Source organism: Apaloderma vittatum, unplaced genomic scaffold, assembly GCF_000703405.1.
Source record: "Apaloderma vittatum isolate BGI_N311 unplaced genomic scaffold, ASM70340v1 scaffold16779, whole genome shotgun sequence".
Classification (NCBI taxonomy): Eukaryota; Metazoa; Chordata; class Aves; order Trogoniformes; family Trogonidae; genus Apaloderma; species Apaloderma vittatum.
Genome location: NW_009737130.1, coordinates 789 through 24,257, shown reverse-complemented (window position 1 = coordinate 24,257; position 23,469 = coordinate 789). Strand labels below are relative to the sequence as shown.

Below are 23,469 nucleotides of genomic sequence, written 5' to 3'. Positions count from 1 at the left end.
AATTGGCGCACGAACACAAATAATAATCCCATAATTCTAAATCATGCTTCATAATTAATTTCATACAGGAGACCTACTCCTTCTGTCTATTACTTTGAAAACCACGGGCTACATATGGCTAAGCAGAAGTTGGCAATTTAGGGTATGATTTTTATAGAATAAAAAAAATGTTAAAACAGGTTTTAGGTTTCAAGTATTTGAGCTCCTTCCTCCTTTTTCAATGGCTGTAGTGACATTTAATACTATATAGCATTAAAAGTTCTTATGAAATACAGGATGAATAGAGTATACCTTTCTCTGAATGTCATCAAAGATTTCAGGTGTTGGATCCTCGTGGTTCAGCGTTTCTGCCAGTTTTGCTACTAAGTTGTCATCAATATTAACTCTTGGGGATGCCTGTCACAGAGATGCAAATCAACTTTTTCAGCATAAAGTAAGAAAGTTTCTATTTTCACTAATAAAATCCAATGCAGTTCTGCAATTCTGTAAGTAAAGGTAACTACTTCTTGATGAATATCTCTAGAAACTTCTAGAATACACAGTCTTCCTCCTTCTCTCAAAATTAAATTCAGTTTGTATCAACACTCAGAAATTTCAGGATTATATATTAAGAATCACCTCAAAAGCAATTTACACATGTTATTTTGAGGCAATAACCAAACCATATTTTCTTGGATTGAAAAACATATTTTATGCATGAATAGAAAGAGGTAGATTTGGAAGTGAAGAACAAGCCAGTAAGAAAGTGAATGAAGTCCTGAAATACCTCAGGAAATGGTATATTTGTCAACTCCGCCAACTTCTGGAGAGATTACCAGTAGCTGTAATCCCGGTGGCTTTTCCTGCAGGCTGTTCCAGCTCCCAGCACACTAACTGTGTCAGCCATCAGATTCCCAGTCACTCCTTGGGCTGACATATTTCAAACCCATTAAGCACTTTCTCAGACGGGCCAAGTTCACACACTCTCCCCATTTTCCGGAACGGAGGCAGGGAGCCAGCACTGAACCAGAGCCAACACAGCTCACTCGACCGCACAGCTGAGAGGCTGAGGTTATCAGCTCGGGTCTAGATGGAGTGTTACGTGGTTTCTGACCTCAACCTGGTGAGCATTCACTCAGCTCAAAATCCCATGAGAGCAAGCTCTACGCAGACCTGCATGTCGGTAGACTGCTTGGGTGGAAAACCAAATTGAAAGAAATGATGCAGAAAGAGGAGCATTACAAGATATTTGAGGGATAATCTTCTGAGAGAAGTTTTTGAGTCCAGAGCTGATTTTTATGCATGCACAAAATCAGAACAAAAATGCTTTGTTAACACAAGTTGCTAAGTGTCTTCTCTCCTAGGAGGCTCAGTTATTACAAGATTGCTGGAAGCATTCAGGGTTACCCTATTGAACAATGCCCAGCAGTGATACTTGAGCAATTTACACAGATAATTAAGAAGAGGCACATTTGAAAACCCAATCTTAATCCAAGTTTGTACAAATACTGGTTACTTTTTTTTAAAAAACCATTCACAAACACTTTTCTTCTTAAGAAAGGGCAAGGGTGGAGGGCAGAGTAGAAGGAACGGAAAGGACAACATACACAACAGGACAGAATAAAATTCTGTCTTCACGTTTTCTCTATTTTTTCTCTGTTATAGAAAGCTAGCTTCTGAGGAAGACATTCAGTGCATTTGACAGGATAGTCAGTGCCAGTGCGAGCCTCTCTAAGCAGAGAGGGGAGAAACAAAAAACAACAAAAATAAGACATTATCTTACTGCTTGGCATAAGGAGAGAAAAGCTACACAAGCAACAGCTTAAATGTAAACCTGTAAACAGCTTGTGCTACATCACATCCGTTTCATATTAATCTAGCCATAACAAAGAATAAATTCCAAATAACACAGAAATAACTTATTCCTACCTTTTCTGATAAATATTGCTCATAAACTCCGAATGCAGCTGCTCTTAATAAACCCTTGGTTTGATTAGTCTGATGTTTTCCATCTTTCTGCCGGCTTTGAAGTACCTCCAGCTGTTGCTGTGCCGTAACCCTGTATCCTTCCACTGTCATCCAGAAAAACAGATGTGCTTGGCCACCAGTCTGCTGCATGTAATCTACAGAAAACAACCAACACACAGTCATAGTTATCGTTGTGCATCTTAGAATCAGAATTCTTTATGATGTTAACTCCATGACCTGGTTAGGCATCCGGAATACTTGTCATCTAGAGTTTAAAAAAAAGCCAAACTATATGGATATTGGTGATAATCAGCAAAAAAAACCAGGAGCAAAGCAGGAACCAAGCACTGATTCCTGAAATGCACATGTTAAAAGTGAACCTGTTGTTACTCTGTGGATGGAAAAGGCCTGTACAGCATGACACAAGGTGAGAGGAAGTTCCAAATGGAATTCTAACAAAACACACGCATAAAAACACAGAATCATTTAGGTTGGAAAAGACCTTTAAGATCATCAAATCCAACCATAAAACTAACATGCCAAGTCCACCACTAAACCACGTCCCTGAGCACCACACCAACACGTCTTTTAAACCCCTCCAGGGACGGTGCCTCACCCACTCCCCCGGGCAGCCGGTTCCAATGCCTGACAACCCTTCCAGTAAAGAAAGTTTTCCTAACATCCAACATAAATCTTCCCTGGTGCAACCTGAAGCCATTTCCTCTTGTCCTATCATTTGCAACTTGGGAAGAAGACACCAAACCCACCCCAATATGACCTCCTTTCAGGTAGTTGCAGAGAACAGTAAGACCTTCCCTCGGCCTCCTTTTCTCCAGGCTGAACACCACCACTTCCCTCAACTCCTCCTCTTAAGACTTGTGCTCTGGACCCTTCACCAGCTTTGTTGTCCTTCTTTAGACACATTCCAGCATCTTAAAGTCCTTCTCGTAGTGAGGAGCCCAAATCTGAACACAGGATTGCAGGTGTGGCCTCACCAGTGCCGAGTACAGGGGGACAAGCACTTCCGTACTCCCGCTGGCCGCACGGTTTCTGACACAGGTCAGGATGCTGTTGGTTTTCTTGGCCACGTGGACACACTGCCGGCTAATATTCAGGTAGCTGTTGACCTACACTCGCAGGTCCTTTTGCACCTGGCAGCTGTCATGCCACTCTTCCCCAAGCCTGTAGGGTTGCCTGGAGTTGTTATGACCCAAGTGCAACCTCATCCAACTGGCCTCAGCCCATCAATCCAGCCTGTCCAGGTCCCTCTGCAGAGCGTTCCCACCCTCCGGCAGATCATTACACCCACTCATTTTGGTGCCATCGGCAAACTTACTGAGGGTGTGCTCCATTCCCTCATCTAGCTCATTGATAAAAATATTAAACAGAACTGGCCCCAATACTGAGCCCTGAGGAACACCACTGGTGACCAGCCACCAGCTGGATTTAACTCCATTTCCCACCACTCTTTGGGCCCAGCCATCCAACCAGGTTTTTACCCAGTGAAGGGATTGGTATGCCAATCCAGGACACGAGCAGCCAGTTTCTCCTGGAGAATGTTGTGGGAAAGTGTAAAAGGCATTACTAAAATCCAGACAGGCAACATCCACAGCCTTTCCCCTCATCCCTTGAGTTACTTTGTCATAGAAGGAGCTCAGGTTAGTCAAGCAGGACCTGCCTTTCACAAATCCATGCTAGTTGTCCTGCTTATCAATTTGTTATCCTGCACTGCTGTGTGATGGCACTCAGGATAGTCTGCTCCATAACCTTCCCTAGCACCAAGGTCAGGCTGGCAGGCCTGTAGTTCCCCAGATCCTCCTTCCAGCCCTTCTTGTAGTTGGGTGTCACATTTGCTACTCTTCAGTCCACTGGGGCCTCCGTGGTAAGCCAGGACTTTTGACAGATGATGGAAAGTAGCCTGGTGAGCACTTCTGTCAGCTTCCTCCGTACCTTTGGGTGGATCCCATCCAGCCCCATAGACTTGTGTATGTCTAAATGGTGCAGTAGTTCACCAAAAATTTCCCCTTGGATTAGAGGGGCTTCATTCTGCTCTCCAACCCTGTCTTTCCATTCAGGTGGCTGGATACCCCACCAATTAGTCTTACCGTTAAAAACTGAGGCAAAGAAGGCAGTAGAAGTACCTCAGCTTTTTCCTCATCCCTTGTTGCTAATTTTCCCCCCACATCCAATAAAGGATGGAAATTCTCCTTAGCATTCCTTTTGCTGCTGATGTATTTATAGAAACATGTTTTATTGTCTTTTATGGCAGTAGCCAGATTTGGTTCAAGCTGAGCTTTGTTTCTTCTAACTTTCTCCCTGTAAAACCTCACAAGATCTTTGTAGTCCTCCTGAGTTGTTTGTCCCTTCTTCCAAAGATCTTAAAACTCCCTTTTTTTCCCTGAGTCCCAGACAAAGTTCTCTGTTCAACCAGGCAGGTTGCCTTCCCTGTTACCTCCTCTTTCAACACACAGGGACAGCCTGCTCCTGCCCCTTTAAGATTTCCTTCTTGAGGAATGGCCACCCTTTTCCTGGACTCCTGTGCCCTTTGGGACTGCTTCCTAAGGGACTCTGTCAGCCAGGCCCCTAAACACAACGAAGTCTGCCCTCCAGAAGCCCCGGGTGGTAGGTCTGCTGACACCCCTCTTTACTTCCCCAAGAATCAAACACTCCTATCACTTTGTGATCACTATGCCCAGAACAACCTCCCACCATCCCATCACCCGTAAGTTCTTCTCTGTTCCCAAACAACAGGCCCGGTGGGGCACCTCCCCTACTTGGCTCACTCATAGAATCTTAGAATCACAGAATGTTTGGGGCTGGAAGGGACCTCTAAAGATCATCCAGTCCAATCCCCTGCCAGAGCAGCATCCCCTAGAGTAGGTCACACAGGAACGCGTCCTGTTTTAAAACAGGCAGGTTTTAAAAGCCTCCAGAGAAGGAGACTCCACAACCTCTCTGGGCAGTCTGTGCCAGGGCTCCGTCACCCTCACAGTAAAGAGGTTTCTATCATCACCACCAAAACTGATAGATATTTTTAATAATGACATCAGCAGCCCAATTAATTCACAGAAGAGAATAAAAGATGATAAAGCACTAAAAATCTGTACAACTTTAATCCATCTAAAAATTTCCCGATTGTATGATGAACCTAAAATAGTAGATAAATTACTGCTGTATTTTAGCTTCTCAAACAGACAACCTTCAGTAGCCTTGTAATCCTCCAAATTTCAATCTAGCATCCGTAGTCATTAGTTCCATTAGCTTCAGCCGCATGAGTAAAAGAAAGGCTAATGATGGTGATAAGTTCCAGAGTCATTCCAATTACAAACTTCTAAGCAATTCTTGCAATTGTGATGTTCTAAACAGAACAAATTGGTGAAGTGAGAGTCCAAGAAACAGCCAAGAACAGCCTTATGGAGAGATGAGTATTGAAACAAGCTTGATACAAGCTTTTACAAGTACCAAGTATGGTGTTCTGAACAGTTAATTACAGACTGATCTGCAAAAAGGTTTCTGTTCCCTATATTTAGCAATTGCAAGCATACAGTCCTGTGAGTTTGCCTATTCTTTATTAATAAAATATCAGATAAATGAATACTTACCCATAAAAAATTGTAGTGCAACATTGTCTACCAGAATATGGTCCAGAGGGACTGTGCAAAGTTTTCCAAAGTTTGCTGCCAGTTTCACAGTATCTATTTCCTGTAAGACACAGTTTAGTATGTTCACAAGCTTAATTTTTTTTAAAAATTAGTTTTAAAAACTTCTGCTTACCACAAAGCAGACGTAATAAAAATAAATTACACTGTAGAAAATAAAGAAGCCCCTCCACAGTTAGTTATTTTCACAATCACTCATAAGTGAAGATCTAGGTTACAAGCTCATGTTCTCGTAACTATTTGCTCTCCACATGTACGATTTCTGATACTTGGGAAGCTGGTGTTTAACACTCCCTGTCATGTACTATACAGGTGAAATTCATCCCAAATCCCTCACCAGCAGTGACAGCAGAATGAAAATGAATTAACAAGGTAAACTAATTTCAGCACTTGATGAGGTCCAGGTCACCACATCTTAAATTCATCTCTACTCAACTTTCTTCTGTCAATATGACATTCCTTGGTATTACAGTAAAGCTTCCAGGTCCTGCTGTAGAACATTTAATTATTTCAACAGTCAATATGCACAGAAGGTTAAATTATCTTGGAGTCGTATCCAGATCCAATTAAGAGAGTCAGAAAACTAAGTAAAGTGAAACATATTGACTCTTTAGCCTTAAAATATAAACTCAAATACAAAAAAACACGAGGTTCCCAAATTCAACATCCAGTTTGTCTTAGGCTTTTTGTTGAACTCAAGAGGTTAACTATGTCTAAGAAAAGGCAACACATGGAGACCACAAGGCACTGCAAAATAATCAGCAAGTGGTACCTTTATCAAAAAGAAAAGAGATCTTTGCCAAAGACTAAGCTAGGCACTGGAGTTGTGAAAAAGAACTTAATCGAGGTGTATAAATACAAAGATGTTTCATATCCATGTAACATTCTGGTTTAACTCTTGTATTGAGAAGGTAAGACTAGTTTTAAGATGTATAAACATAACTAATAAAACCAGAACCTAAAATGCTCTAAAACCAGGAACCTTTAGAAATTTTTTCCGTACTTAAACTGCAAATACAAGACTAACTTCCATTACACACTGCATCCCTATAAATGCCTATTTCCGTTTGTGTTTTAAAACACAGAATTAAAAAGCTAGACCAAATTAGTAAGTCATTTGCAATTTCAATTACAGAACTAAAAATTCCAAAACTTACTTTTCCTGACTGCAACCTCTGAATTCTTGAATCACATACTTTAATAACATATAATAAACTGTTTATCTGATTTTTTATAGTGTTGATATCTGAAAGCAAAAACAAAGAGGATTAAACAATGCAGATTAGTAAATAAAGTCTTGCTCTGAAATGCTCTAAAAATATCATGCAAAGTGACAAAATACATACAGAACATCAGCTTTTTTGGGGAAGGGTTTTTTAGCAGTTTAAAATACCTTACTAACAGAAGTGAACAAGAAGGAATTTTTCCTCTTTCCATTTTCAAATTAACTGTGAGTTGACTACCCATTATAGCTAAAGTATTACCAGCCAGAAAAGTTTTGATTCAACAGAACATACCTAACCTATTAATCCATACTTGAAAAAAAAAAAATAATAATAATTTTTAAAAAAGTAAACACAAAAACCCACGTATGAAGATTCATGTTTTAACACTTCACATACAATTTATTTTTTAAATAACAAAGTATTTTATACTATGCTGCATCAGAGTTCTGGGGTTTTTTCTAAACTTTTGGAATACGCTTCACAGATCACGCTCGTAAATGCATTTCATGTTTCGTAAAACACCACAGCACTAACCATCTCCCGCCGTATCTAGAGATCGAAGATACTGCAGTTCTTCACTTGCTTTATCTTTCACTGCTTCCAACTCTCCTATATTATCACTTAATTTAATAATATTCATAAAGGCCTCGTAGTTACAGTTGGAATCACGAATCTGAAATGAAGTTTTACAGTGTGAATAATGCAGAACAGCTAAATAAAAAAAATCACGTCTTGCTTTAAGTGAATTATTTTGACCCAGCACTGCAAAGTGGCATTTACTTTGATGCTTCTAAATCTTCCTTTTGATACTACCATTTTACACGCACAAAGAAAAAAGACGCATGCACACAGTTAAAACCTATTTCACACCATCAGTCTCTGTTTCCAAGTACGACGATGCTTGGGAAGTCTGTTAATCTAGTTAATAAAGATCTTACGACAGAATCATACAATGTGTTGGGCTGGAAGGGATCTTTAAAGGTCACCTAGAAGTAGAGAAAACTTGGGGAAAGACCATCTTTCCCAAAACCCAATCAATCATCTGCTGCTAGTCCCTATCTCCTTAACTAAGCAGGCAGAAACTGGTGAGATCACTGAAAAGGTTTCAGTTCGAGCTTTGCCAAGGTCTCCTGCAAGTGTACAAGGCTCCCAATGTAATGGCTTTTTAAAATATAGAATTCCAAAAATAATTCAAACGTTCTACAACGTCACTGTAACCTACTGGAGGAAAATAGGGAGGAAATTACAGAATTTATATCCTTCCTGAAACCCTAATTCAGATACCTTTGTAAATATTATTAAGCTCTTTCATTATATCCTACAACATTTCCAGTATTGGCATAGGGTGAACGTGCTCCAAGGACTCCAACTTGTGCAAGGACGCCCGCTTGGCTGCCGCGATCCCTGGGAACCGTGGTGAACGCGGCACGGAGAGCAGGGAAGGCTGGCAGCTTCGCCGCCCGCGCACGCAGGCGCAGACGGTCGGGTTCCAATGTTGTCTTCACCATCTGAAGCCAAAAAAAGTGACTTCACCCCCCTCTTTCATAAATGCTCGCTTTGATATGGAAATATAATACTTGGTCTGTACTGCAGAAGGACATTGACATGAGTTGCACAGCACAGACAGAATGAAGAGCTTTAACTGAAGTTAATGGAAAAATCTTCCGAGAAATCTGCTTTTAGAAGTAATAGTACAAGTAATGCTTGAACTTCCATATTTTGTAAAAACGTGAATTTCACAGTGTAGAAAGAAGTCTAGATTAACTTCTAATTTTATATTGAAGCTTTCTATTTTATTGCAAGGGAACTGGTATCGAACTGTGGTGTGCCTAGAAACAGAATTAAGCGTCTCATTTTCAGAAACTGACTTTTTTTTTCACTCAAATCTAATTTTCCATCAAAAGGTTCTAAAAGGAGCCAGAATCCTTTTCAGTCATCTCTACTTCTGACCTTAATTTCTGCAGCAATCTTCATTTCCTAAGACTTGTATTAAGTTTTGGAAAGCATTTTCTCTTCTTTATCTTTCCCCCAGCACATTTGCTTCCTCATCCCAGAAAGCAATTACGAAAATTAATATTTGGGACATCACCATCATACCAGAAAGCTTTACAAAGAAGTCAGAATTCTATCTTTGGATGCAGCCGGGGGCAGAGCTCAGTAAATAAAGAATGAGGCCAAGTTACAAATAAAGAACATGCGTAGGAGGAAAGGGGAAACAAAAATTGAAAAGCTCGGTCCATACGAGCAGCAGTATTTTTTCTAATTAAAGCTAGATTCCTGTAAAAAAGTAGCATGCAAACTCTTATAGGAAATGAAAGTGGCTGGCGTGAAGGAAACATTGTGCACATACACTTGAATTCATTCCATACAGAAGAACTTTTACTCAGAAATCCAAGGGGTTTTGCAGCATAATACTTGAATGCGTACTATAATACTACAATATACGAACAGAAGTAGAGAGAACTTGGGGAGAGGAAAAATAAATAAAACTAGATTCATGACCTAAAAGAGTAAGTTTTAATTTGCTTTGCAAAGAAGGAAAAAACACAAGCACAAATAACATTAAGGTGTGAATATTCTGTTACGTTAATTTTACTATAATTATTATTTTCCTAAGTTTGGGCTTTTTTTTGCAGATGTATTAGAGAGAGATCAATGTAAAGGCTTTGTTCCTTCCCATTCAGTTAAACTACTAAGGGTTACCACAAATGTCCCTAAAAGAATCACCCTGAGGTTCCTTAGCAGAAGCAAAAACCCCCTCAATCTTACAATTTGTCATTCTAGAGGCCTCTTAAGCTTTAACGGACACATTGTAAAAACAGTCAAGGAAAAAAACTTCCAAGGTTACTGCTCTGGTTCCTAAACACCCAAGTAAAACACTCAGAGGACTCAACTTTACACTTTGTCATCCACCTGTCCTCAGTCAGGTAACTTTTGCCAAACAGCCACAACACAGAGCACAGATAATACAGGCAGAGTGCGAATTTGTGTGTGTGTGTATACATTATTTATAAATATGTATACATAAAACTTATTATACCAACTAAAAATTCAACATCACTGCTAATATATTCATTAGTAACTTTTTCTACCAGATATCTATCCTGCCATGATTACAGGCAACACAAGCAAAGGTCTATTTGAAAAACATTCTGGAAATATCGTTCATTTTAAATATTACAAATCTTACCATCCATATGACATACTGATTAATATAATCAGGATCACTGAGCTGGTTTATTAATGGAAGAAGAATTCCTCGGGAGAGGATTTCCTGAAAAACAAAATATAATAAATCATTTCACACATTTATTCATAAAGTTAATATAACTGCAACAATTAAAAAATCACTGTGTAGAAGCTAAAATAAAAAATGTGCAATTAAAGGGAACATTCAATAGGCGTTAGAACATTGTCTTTCAATTAATAACAGATAATGTTAATACCTCAGGAAAAACAATATCCAATTTACCACACTTTTCTAGTGTTGCTAAAGGTAAAAGACACTTCACAAACTTTTCACACAAACTGTTCTATTACTAAATACTTAAGAAGAACTGGGATGGCTTTTAGAGTCTGTACTTACCCTGACAAAGTATCGCATGATCTTGTTCTGGAAGTCTCCAGGAGGTAGCAATATATACAGTAAAACCTCACACAGATCCCTTAGGAATCCTAGGACAGAGAACAATTTTATATTATTTCCTATCTTTCCTGGTAGCATAAAAACCAACCTATAAATTCAAATATACAGTCATAAACATTCTTACAATCCAAATGTTCCAGTAACACTTTTCATACTGAATAGAAACAGCACTCATGTTAACCTGAGACAGATTCAGTGTCTCAAAACCAAGCCAAAAGCAGTCCAAATTCCAAGAATCAAAAACCTAATTCAATGTATTTTCCTTATTTAATACATACAGTTTTTTTCCGCTTTGCCCAAAAAAGATAAACTGAGTTTTTTTAATGAAGGCTTTGGAGTGATGATAAGGCAAACAGAACTAAAAAACAAAAAAAGCAGTAGGATCCTGCAATGCTATCCCCGGCTTCCCAGATAACATATTTCCATCTTAAAATTCTTCCAATGAAAAAGAGTAACATATTTCCATCTTAAAATTCTTCCAGTGAAAAAGAGCAATGCTCCATATGTACACACTTCATTATAATTATAAGCATTAATATGTACAAATTAGAAGAACTTTATAGTAAGTGACTGTGCTTTGGAAGTCACATGCTAGGATTTCAGTATATTTCATATTGTCAACACAATTGTTAGCTTTTTAATTTAGTTTGCTATACTAAAATAACTTCAGAAAATAATACTGAGAGACCTTCTTCATCTTTGGGAGAAGTGCAGACGAGATCACGACAGACTTCTTTTTCCATTTCAACTTCAACCTCAAAGAATGTATCTACAAGTTCCTCAGCTTGGTCTATAAAAAACAAAATAAGAAGCATCATAGAAATTTGAGAGTAAACTTGAATTATAAAATAAAGCTAACTGTGTTTCACACACATAAAATACCTGCCTACTCAGGCTCAAATCAAAAAATATTTAAATCACTACGTTACCTTTCATTTGATCGCCTTTCTCTGCTATTCTTTGCTGAGCTTTTCTAAAAACTCGAAGATGAGTGCCAAAGTCATCAACAAGTCGTGTAGTGAAATAAGGCTGCCAGTCCGTTTCCTTCGACCTATTGGAGAAGGACATCCAGGAAAATGAATTATTTTATCCTGAACACAAAGAACAGTAATAAATTTCCACTTTTCTTTACCCCCTGCCAAAACCACACTGACAGTAAACATGGAAAAGCAAAGACATAAATCAGTTTCCTAACTGCCCATCCACTGAAAACAAATCAAATATTGTAAAACACTACTCTCACACCGCATTAATATTTATGCCTGAATTACTTTCAGTTCAACATTAGTATCTGGAGTAGCATTCTGATTCATGACATTAACAAACATCTGCGAAAAATCCTGATATAAACAGTCTAAAACCTAAATCTAAAATTCTCCCCAGGTCTTTTTCAGCCATTTTCTATCGTTTTGGAAGGCATCTAAACAACATAATTTTCTTCCGAACTCGCAGCATAAGCACGAGTGAGAAAATACGTTTCACTTGAAAATTCAAGCGATTTAATATTATCAACAATTGATTGCAGAGCTTACATGGGAGGTAATTAGCACACACCTCCACCAGGTTCACCTCAGAAAACAGCCACTGTCAGATTTCCATAAAACTATTTCCTTACTGATATAAAAAACATGCAGAGATATCCTCAAGATGTCCATGCCTTACTAGTCAAACTGGATGAGCACGTATGCATTCTGGGTTTAATGAAATTAAATGTCAGTGATAGCTTTTACTCTGTGCTAAGTATTCCACTACACGAATTCTCTCAGATCCCTAACTTCAGTATAGCTCAATCCTTCCACAGCGCTTCCTTTTTTGTGTTTTGTTGCCTCACCTGCTCAAAGAGAGAGAAAGAGATGAGGAATTTTGGAAAAGAAAAAAGCCTACTGCCAAATCTAGCTGTGGAAATAAGCTGAGCTGTCTCTCAAAGGGTGGTCAATCAAGAGGAATCAATAAAACAGATCCACCAGTCGCAAAATCAACAAATCACACAAAAGCACTAGGTGGCAGCCTTACACCATTCTCGTAAACGTGGAACTCTCAAGGAAAAAAAAGGCAAAATATCCCACCGTATTCATTCTTACCAGACGCCCACAGGATACATGAAATTAGAGATAACGATACTAATCTAAGACTGCTACAGCTCTATCCAACTATAGTCATTACAAATACACTCGACCACTTTCTCTTGGTAAATGACAACTGCTGCAGCCCAGCGAAACCAATTTAATTTCTACAGAACACCAGAACTGCACAGGAATCGTGGCTATTTTTGAAAAGGTCTATAGTACCACAGGGGAAAAAAAATTAATAAATTTTGCTATAACTTGAACTACTTTGTCACAAACTCAGTGCTTAATACTGTTCAGTGAAGTAACTTGGCCAAATAGACAAGAACACTGAAGTTGGGTAGCCAGGTCCATTTCACACGAGCACAGCATTGCTTGCTGTTAATATACAGTCAGTTTAGCCTAGTTTTCACTATTTCCAACATCATTTCCTCGTATATCCATTATTTCACAATTAGAAGATTTTATTACAATGAATTTCTCCTAGCAGTAAATCCAGCTCTCCATCTTTGACCTCTCTTGCCAGAAAAGCACACTGACCTACATTTTCAAATGAACAGGCAGAGGGGGATAACATCACCTAAAAAGCGCCAAGAATTTATTGTATTTAGGTGGCCAACAACCTCTTCTGAAAACAGATGTCAGTCAGCACAGTGGGACAAACAGGTGAAATCCTTACTGAACAAAGAGGTTGATGGATATAAAGGCACACGGTACCTGGGTTGAGAAATACTAAAGAAGATAAATAATTTCCCAGACAACTTCCCTGACTTCCTACTACTTGATTACACAAGAGCAGAAAAAACATGAAACAATTAACAAATAATTCATTTGTTCTGAATTTGTTTTTAAAGAAAATTTACATATATGACATATTTTGTTCCCCAGATTACCATTCCTTTAAAAATATTCACTGGTTCTACATACTAAAGAGTAATACCAGCTTTAAAAAGTCATCTGAGCTGATATGGAATTTTGAATTAAAGGCTTTCAGACTGACTTATATTGGGAGAGTCCTGCTGTTTATAAGAAACAGACCTACGTATAAAAAGGTAATGATTCATACAACTCAATGCCTAAGTTCCAGAAAAAAGCTACTGAAAATTTTAGACATTAATCTAAATTTTGAAAAGGCCATTTTGCAGAACACCATGACTACAGACATCATCCCCATTCATTCCTTAGGGGGTCAGCAAAACACTGCAGTTCTTAGATCTTAAAATTTTACATGTTTTTTCTGTAAAATGCACCAAACTATGCCACGAGACAATCATTTATCTACTACTATATAACCCGCAGAGGTATCTGTCCACTTGCTTCAACGGTGTATTGATGTAAACATAAATAATCTTACCTGGCAGAAAACTGAACCAGTGCATACTGAAGAGCCTGCCTGATTTCCAGAAGAAACGATTCATCATCACTCAGTGTGTAATACCAATACTGCACATAGTCTCTCAGGGAAAACTGGATTACCTGCCATTAGAAAGGAAAAAGTAGAGATGAACTAATGAATGAAAGGACAACAAAACATAAAATAGCTTTTCTGTGCCTGATAATGAAACAGCAGTTGTCTTGAAAACACAACTCGCACGCCAAAACATCATTTTCGTATTGGTTCGTGTGCGTTCATCGCCGCTATGCTGAGAAACTACAATATAGAGAAAATAGACTCAAATATTGCCCAATATCCTGGTTCATCTTCAATGGGTTTTTACTTACCAGTCTGAAATACGATAGCCTTTCTCAACTACTTAGATATTACATAGTCACTACTTGCAAAAATAAAAAAGGTTCAGTAGTCCTGGTTAGAACTTACCTGTTGCAAAGGCTCATCAATTATATTTGCACCTGTCAGTCTTCTGTCAATCTTAATAGGTCTGGCTTCACGCTTCATTTCTTCTATGCACTTGAAAGAAATCAGGAAATGTTAACTTCGCAGATTTTCGCTATATTTAAAAATCAGCTCTACTCTTTTTTATGAGGTATGTATGCTACCAGTAATGACTTCATACATTTTCCTTATAATTATAGTTCATATATAATTTATAATATCTAGTAGATTAGATATAATCATAGCACCATAGAACAGTTTGGGTTGAAAGGGACCTTTACAGGTCATCTAGTCCAACCCCCCTGCAGTGAGCAGGGACACCTTCAACTCCAGGAGGTATCTCAGCGCTCTTTCCAAACTGACCTTGAATGTTACCAGGGAGAGGGCATCTACAGCCTCTCCGGGCAACAATAATATCTATTTTTTTCAGTATATACTAAATATAAATGAAAATTAGCCTAAAAAAAAAAATCTTGCTTACTGTAAAGTAGCAACTTTACTAAAATACTGTATCAGGAGGAAAAAAAAATTCAAAGTTAGAAAAGCAGGAAGGCAGGACATGAGAGCAGCACAAGACAGCTTGTGAGTAACACTCCAGCTCCACACTTGACTGTGAACCTCCCGTGCAACCTCAGGCAGGTAATTGTTCAATTCTTTGTTGTTTTGGTTTTTTTTCTTCTCAGTGTCTTTATCCATCTCAGTTTATTCTAAATGCCAGAAGAGAAATTACTCTTTTGTACCATCAGTACTTGACAGACAAGTCTTTAAAAAGTAACTGATAAGGGGTAAAAAAATATTTTATAGAAGAACTGTAACTCAGAGCAGTTAATTCCAAGAACGACTTCATCAGACCTGACTTTTGGCCAGTGGTGTACTGAAAAAGAACACCCTTTATCAGAGCTTCTCTGAGAGGACTAATACAGTATCTTTCTACCAATCTAAGATGAAATCTGCAATAAAACCCTTTATTTCACAAAAATAACAACCTACAGTATTGTTATTATTTTATTCTTGGATCTAGAAAGCTACAACCACGTCAAGTGATTCTATTCTATGTGACTCTCCTTAAGTACCTCACATTCAAACCAGTTAACAGTGAATGGCAGTGAAATATCTAAGGCCACAAAACATTCTTCCTCCTATTTAACAAACTGTATCACAAAGTACTTTGTTGCAAAATTCTGTATATTTTTTAAGATAAAAGTTCACGTTACCTTAATATGAATCAAGTTAATTCATATTTAAACATTACTCCAGCTATATACCCATGAATTTCCAAAATATTTTCGCCTTGACAGTGTCAGAAATACCAAGGCAATACAGAATTGAACGACTAAATACTTTTACTTAGCATGGCATAGTTCAAATTGCCAGACAAAACTGTTAAAAGACAGGTTTGACGCCTGAGGATTTCATGCATAAAAACGCATTTGGAAAACAGAAGAAAAAGCAGCAGCTGGAAGAAAGAGAGAGAGGGGCACACAGAGAATACGCAAGGTTACTTGCTGAAAAGCTGCATGTTCAAAGGCTCACACAAACCCGCTTTCAGTCCGGACTTTAGAAAGTCATCTTGTCCAACCTCCTCTCAGAGCAGAGCCAACTCTGAGATTATACCATTCTTTCACACTCTTTTTTCTCCGGTGAAATGTTTACATACATATACCAACACTCTGAATTTTATATGTCTGAAAACACCTAGAATTTACAATTTTTGCTTTTATTTCATTGCAGCTACAACATCTGACTGTAGCTCTCACCTGGAAACAAGCCTGGCCTTCCAGACTTACAGGACGGACTTAAAGGAAGGCCCCAGCACATCTGGAGGAAACTGTCCTATTTGAGCGTCAGTTCACACCCAAAAGAGTCTGACATACTCTACCAGTATTACATCACTAGTTAGGAAAAATTAGTATCAGTTGTATCGTTCAAATTTACACCTATTTTCTTCATTTTAAGCAGGCAGGAAGCACTTAAGAGGAAGGTGGGACATGGGCTCTACAGAGCGAGAAGCAGCACAGGGTGAAGAAACCCAGGCTCCACAAGCACGTAACTGAGTAGACTTCCGATTTCTGCTTCACTGCACTAACAGACATTTTTTTAAGCCCGTTTTTCCAAACTATGCTAGGTAACCGTTAAACATGAAAAATGCCTCATTTTCTGTGCCACTGTCTCCCAAATTGCAGTGCGGCCACAGGCTTTCATGTCTGCACCAAATCCATACGTACCACGGCATACGGACCAGCTGACACAAAATAATGAGATTCACTGACTCGGCAGGGACGAAATATGCAACCAGCACTTGTTATCTTACAGTAATTTGGCAATATCGTACCCAACCTAATAAGTTGCTGTTATCTTATAGTAATTTAGTAATGTTGTATTCAGCCTACAGAAACTCCTGTCTTTGGATGAAGCGTAGGAGACATCAATTATGATAGCTGAACATTCCACACTTCTGTTGAAGTTGGACTGAATTGATAATTTTTATTGAAAGTAGCACTCCAGTTAAGAGCTCAGAAGGCTCTAAACTTGCCTTTCATTCAACATTATTTTAATGTAAACCTGCAGACAATTGCATATCTTACAGAGCCAGTACATTATGGCACATCAAGTACATTATTCACACAAAAGTTATATAAAGCAGACTTGCAGGAAGAAAAGCAAGTTTAATCCTACTTTAACGTCCCTGTGTGAATGGAAACAAAAAAAATGCAGAAAGGTACATAATCTTCTATCAAACTTACATAACTATTTCTCCATGTGAGGCATTCATTACATATTTGTTAATAAGCATAATAAGCAGCAATCAAGGAGCCTACCAACCTCAAATCCTGGGTTCTAACTCAGTCTGGTGTATTCTACGCACTATTTCCATCCACATTTTGGTTCTCCAAATTATAAAGCATTTCTTTAAAATCAAGCGTTTGAACATTCCTCTTAGTCTAAAAAAATCCCCAAACAATAACAACAAAAAAATCTCAAAATTGAGAAAACTCTGACTGCTTTTGGGGAAAAGAGCTTCTTACAAAGAATGCGTATCATCAGATTACTTCTCAAAATACAGTATCACAAAATAATATCATATTAGGTGAATTCAATTTGTACTTGGTTCCTGGAGGAAGCATAACCTGCACATTAGCCACTTGAAAGAATTTCATTCAAGACTACAAGGGTTTCAAACATGAAAACAATTTCAAGTTAAAAATACTACTTTCCAATAAAGATAAGTCAGCAGAAACTTAATAGAGAAACAGCAAATGGGGATCCACACATTTGGTTTTGGCTAGGACTCATCTCCTGCACTGCTGCTAAAAAGCTCAGCTAACCTAGATAATGTAGTTTTAATGCAGTGGTAAAAAAAGAAATACAAAACGCTACTGTAGAAGACAAACAGATTTTAGCTGGAGAATAACTTCAAACAGCATTTGGTAAACCATCTAAAAAAAAGCCAAAAAAACAGAACACCTTCTTTCTAAAATCCAGAGATTAATCAAGACAGGTCAGCTGAGAAAAGTGTCATGTCAGTAATCCACACTCAAACCAGAAGTCAAACTACTGAATTTGCAAGAATTACACACACACATTAAAAAAAAAATTACATTTTTTTTCTCTTATAAAGCAACTAGAGGACACAAAAAGCTAACACTAATGAGCTCAGAAAAGTAATATTAATGCAAAAAAGCTTCAGCAATATGAAGGAAATCTAAAAGAGACAAAACTTCTTGTAAGTCTGCTCTCAAAACATGAGACATCAGCAGCACTCTATAACCCACACGGTAATTACTAAAGTCTATTTAGCACCTAGAACCTTAGTCCCCTAAAATGAGGTTTATTTAATGGAACACAGTCATTAATTGTTTGCTGACTTTTTCAGCCTTAAACTTTGTATTTTTCATTTGGGCCAGTGACATTACTTTTGGTTTAGAATATACTTAAGTTCCAGATTTACCCCAACAGGTTTAAAGGCTTAAGTGAAGAGGCCACTTACCAACGGAGCTAAGAACCAATCACAAAAGAAGTTCTGTGATTAGAAAACATACTGCTAAAAAACAAAATAAATTTCCAAGTGCTACTGCTAAGGAAGTTGAACACATACACACTTTCATAGACAACATGGAGTAACCTGACAGCTCAGAAAGGGCAGGATGTTTCAACCAAAACATGTTAGATTACATAATTAGTAATCTCCAGGTTGAAGCGTTTTCTCTGTCTTGATGAATGCAAATAGATTAGGCCAAGATATGTCTGAACTTCTGAGCTGCCAAGAGGTTCATAAACCAGGAAATTCCTAGAAATTCTTCCTCTTGGCTATTGAGAATTTATTCTGTACTGAAGAGATGCAGATTTATCCATTTAGGAATCTTGGATTTAGGTCCATCAACCAAAATTAGGTACCTACTAAGAACTCAGGGGGAAAAAAAAAAAGAAAAGAGTTGAAAGGGGGATCCCACTGCTGCTCCACATTTATCTACGCATTTCCAGGATTTTTGCTTGGTCTTAAAGATAGAGATAATTTCTACACCCCTGAAGTAATGTAAATCTGGGCTCCATTACAGTTTAATATTCTTAGTTAGGCAAGCAACTTCAACTTTCTGAACACAAGCAATCCAAAGAATCAAAACTGGTGAGACTACTGATCCAGTGATGGGAGAATCCTAAAGAGTCATGACAATCCTGGAAGAAAAAACAAGTAGGAGCTACCACTCCTACCAAAAAAACCCTACAAAACAAAGAAAAAAAAAACCAAAAAACACAACACACACATGTAGTCTAGAAAGGAACGGTTTAGTAAAACAGTTTAGTAATTTCCTCACAGACAGTATTAGCCAGTTACTTCTTTCTTATTTCTAATAATGAAGTCAGAAACTTGAAACAAACTCGCCATATATGCTTAAAAAGCTTGTATTTCAAGAAAGAAAAATTCTGCATTTCACTTGCATATTGCAGTTAAAACATAAAGGCAGACTCTCCTGCCTTGGGAGATGGGTACAATTCTTGCATGAAAACTCATGATGAGTATCATTCTAATTTTCAAAGTTAGAAAATCTAATCTACAAGTTCAGACCAGTAAACTCTCCTTACCTTAGGGATCCCAACTGATGTACAGGGAAGAAATGAATGTTCACACTGCTCAAGGTATTTTTCTGAGTTGCTTTTTCCAAATAAAAGAGTAACCACAAAACCCCTAAAATGGAAAAAGAAATACCAGTTGAAACAAGCCATCTTCACCTCCCACCCCTTGAAAATGTTTCACAGAGTTCTAAAACGACAATATGTGACAATTCTCACGGTTCACTCTCCGCGTACAGTGTTCTTTCAGTGCAGGGTGCCTCTCCACATCACTGACACGATATTAAGCATGAAGTTTCCTCGCCCTGTGTTAACACTCCTGATCCATTCTGATCACCTGGCAGATCTGTACAGCACAGTCTATACCACATAGCCTGTCACACGGTGTCAGCAGGTCACCTACACTTACAAATCCTAGTCCACGGAAAGGGGGCTGCATACACAAGCTGCTCTGGTTGTATTTATACAAAGATTCTTTTTACTTCAACAGCGTGGGGCAATAAACTCTTTGGAGATCCATTTAAGCATTGTGGAATAAGACACAAAAACACAAACCAGAAAGAAACTGATGTAGTAATAACTGAGAGCAGCACATGCTTAAACAAGTAGTAGGGAAGTTTTCAACTGGGAATCTATTTTAAGCTGCAAAGAAATAAAAAATAAAAAAAAAAGGTAGCCCTGCCAGGCTGCATAAAGAACAGAATGAAGGAAAATGTCTAGAGGATAACTGAAGTCATTATCTTCTCCCCTTTTACAATGATACTTAAATTATGACTTATAGTGAAGCAGGACAGCAGTTAATTTTATTATTATTTTCTTTATGCTATAACGAAGGCATAAGGGAAAAAGCAACCACTACAAAAGGCTCAACCTTGCTACAACAGCAGTAATTTATTTACAGCTTATGACACTAGGGCACAAGAAGATATGAATATAAAGCTCGTTTCACTAAGATACAGATGAAAAACTAAAAGCTGTGCCAATTATAACAGAATCAAATATGCAGCCTCTGAAAAGTCAAGCATTAAAAAAAAAAAAGAATATGCTCCTAGCCTGCCACTCAGACCAGCCTGGGGATGGCTAAACACACAGAACTTTTTACATAAATTTCAAAGCATTCAATTTAAAGACCAGCTGAGCAATATTTCTGACCACAGGAACTCAAAGTTATTCCAGGCTTGAAATGTGCTGAAATAATCCATTATTTCAATATAGATTGCTGTTGATATAAGATATGGTTAGAAGAAAATTCCTAACCAAGGTAAAACGCGCCACTCAAACGTTTAAATTCCCAAGCTGGGAACCATTACTTTTAGTGCTCCAGAAGCTCAGTAATTCAGAAGCAGGGAGGTGGACGTTTATACCTGAACATCTCCAGGACAAAACAAACATGCAAGCTACACAAAATTATTATTCATAGCTTGATAATGCATAAGAAAAATCTCTACTTGATATTTTTGATTCCCTTACAGCTGTCTTTATCTGCCAGCCACATGAACTTTTTACATATGAGAACAAAAATAAAAGCAGGTCAAATTCCTCTTCTGTTCCAAATGCTACCCGATAGCTTTAAAAATCCTAACACCAATGATGCCAGTAACGTTGCAATTCAGTTCAAGGACAGACCTTGCTTAGAAAAATCTCACTTTTACTATGCTTAAAAGTTGACTAGTGTTTTAGGCGTGGAGGAGTGTGTTTTGTCAATTATTAAAAAGTTTGGGGTTTCTTTTTATTATCTACCACTTTTCTATTATAATCTTCAGACTTCTTTAAAAAAACCCCAAACAAACAAAAAATACAAAACAAAGAAACCCCAATCCACAGAAAACGCATTTTGGGGTGACCTGAAGTCAGTTTTAACTTCAAACATACTAACTTTATAATATTAATTTGTTTGTTTCTAAGAGAAATACGACATATTTTGCATAACTTCCCAGGAATCAATTCAAAAAGGGAAAGCAGGGAAGAATAATTCAGATATAAAACTATCTGACCTAGTTAGCACTCATGGTACCGTATGCTGAACATTAAAATTTCAAGTACATGTGTCACTCTGAAAAGGATTAACAGCGTAAAAAAGGGGCAGATCACAGCCTCAGTCCAGCAGATGTATGTTAAAATAATAAAAATAATTAAAAATTCTGCTGGAAAGGCTGAGACTTCATGTCTCTCTCCATAAGTACACACATCACGGGGAGATGGATACAAGTTCTGCTTTATCAGACACCCCACCACAAGATGAATTTATCCGAAAGGAGATCGATGTTCACTGACTGGCTCCCAAAATGAACCAGCGGGGCAAAAGAATCGGAGCAGAGAGGGATCAGGGCCGAGGTGAGGAGGAAGGAGCTGGGGCACTGGAGGCAGTCTCGGGGCATCCAGCCGCAGCTGCCGTCAGCCACGCTCCCCGAGAAACTGCTGTGACTGTCAGCTTGGAAAAGTCAAACAACCGCAACTGAGCAAGACAATGATAAGCTTTAAAGAAACGATTACATCCCACGTTATTTTTCATACTGCAAATACTAAGGAAGTGGTAACGCAAAACAGTAAATCAATGAACTCTTGCCCTTTGGACGAACTCTTTGCCCTGGACTAACAGCCAGAAAATGTGCCAATGATACGTGTATCAAGACTTAACAAAACAAAAGCATTTACTCTGAAGTTAGTTTTACTTTAACTAAATCTTCACTCTAGCAGACCGACTATTCTGATTTCTCAGAGATGGAATTACACGTTTAACATAGCTGAAACCCAAGCGTAGCAGCTCTCATTCTACCCACTAACCTCTTTTACATTTTTTGATGAGACGTACAGGAATGTACCTACATTCTGCATCCAATAAGAAGGTTCAAATAGCATTTCAAAGGAAGGATAAAAAAAAAATACTCAAGACAGGTCAAAAACCCCATCAGAAGTCAAGCAGGTCTTGAAGAGCCTAGAAATGTTACGTCTTGCAGTTTAGTTTGAGGGGGGAGGGGAAGAAGGAATATTCCACTAATACATTTAGACTTGGCAATAAAACCAAACATAATAATTAAAAGCAAACATAATAATACACAATACTAGTGCTGTTTGCTCCCTTCCTGTCTATGTAGATAAAGTATGAAATGTCTACAACTGCTGAACTGATCTACTGGTTCAAGACCTGGCCAGATGTAGCATCATTTCCACACACCCAGGAAAGCATCCACTCACTTTCCTCAGGAAGTATTTTGGGTAGAAAAATGAGATTTGAGAAGGAAACTGGACATAATTACTTAATAAGCACCTGGAAAAAGAACTGACATGGTAATAGAAAGTATGAGCCGAAGTTAACATTGATTTTATGTATTTGTCCTCTAACATCCGTTGCAAATAGTTACTTTTTTCCCCCCTAATCAGAAATGGTTTCTTTGCCTGGTCAAAGGCAGCATAAGTACTATTCAACAGCAGAAAAAAAATTACTTTTGATAAAAATTAAGATTTTTTTTAAAAATACATAGTTTTGCTCATAAAGAGGTGCTCAAACGTGAAAATATTAATTGCACAGAAGTCACTTCAGATTTTCAGAGCAAATTATTTGCTAATATACATATTAAAATATTACTTCCATAGTAAATTATACAAAACACTACTTAGTAGTATACTTACCCACCCACAAAGCAGAGGATATAAAATGCAAAATAAAATATAGCGAAGGGTCCAAAAGTTACTAGAAAAAGCACAAGGCCAAGACTTCCCCATCCCCATATGGAAAGACTGGTCTGTAAATAAGAACACAAAGAAAAGAAAGTTAACATGACATTCGTAAAACTTCGAGTCTTCAAAGCAATATTTGTAGTCTCTACAAAGTTTGATATGCTTTACCTAGATATGAAATGAGTTGTGTTTGATGAAATAAAATTGATATTTTCTAAAAGCATATTGTTATCAAGTTACATTAATCATGTCTCATTTCAGATCAAACTATCACCCTTTAAAGTGTCATACTTTTCTTCTCATTTTGTGCATTTCTGCTTCTTGAGATCCCTTTTTCCCCTCC

General features: G+C 37.9%; 1 protein-coding gene across 1 annotated transcript in view; it reads right to left on the bottom strand.

Annotated features, from left to right (window-relative positions):
* SNX13 (sorting nexin 13) overlaps positions 1 to 23,188 on the bottom strand; it is a 42,689-nt gene extending 19,501 nt beyond the window's left edge. Inside the window, exons 1-13 of the mRNA XM_009877232.1 lie at positions 23,079 to 23,188; positions 19,461 to 19,563; positions 14,364 to 14,453; positions 13,899 to 14,020; positions 11,408 to 11,529; positions 11,167 to 11,268; positions 10,419 to 10,507; positions 10,023 to 10,106; positions 7,367 to 7,505; positions 6,764 to 6,852; positions 5,550 to 5,649; positions 1,909 to 2,102; positions 292 to 396 (exon numbers count right to left, since the gene is read on the bottom strand). Coding sequence (XP_009875534.1) covers positions 292 to 396; positions 1,909 to 2,102; positions 5,550 to 5,649; positions 6,764 to 6,852; positions 7,367 to 7,505; positions 10,023 to 10,106; positions 10,419 to 10,507; positions 11,167 to 11,268; positions 11,408 to 11,529; positions 13,899 to 14,020; positions 14,364 to 14,441 — 1,224 coding nt within the window. The 5' untranslated portion in view covers positions 14,442 to 14,453; positions 19,461 to 19,563; positions 23,079 to 23,188. The remainder of the gene's footprint in view (positions 1 to 291; positions 397 to 1,908; positions 2,103 to 5,549; positions 5,650 to 6,763; positions 6,853 to 7,366; positions 7,506 to 10,022; positions 10,107 to 10,418; positions 10,508 to 11,166; positions 11,269 to 11,407; positions 11,530 to 13,898; positions 14,021 to 14,363; positions 14,454 to 19,460; positions 19,564 to 23,078) is intronic.
* Between the last annotated feature and the right edge of the window lie 281 nt (positions 23,189 to 23,469).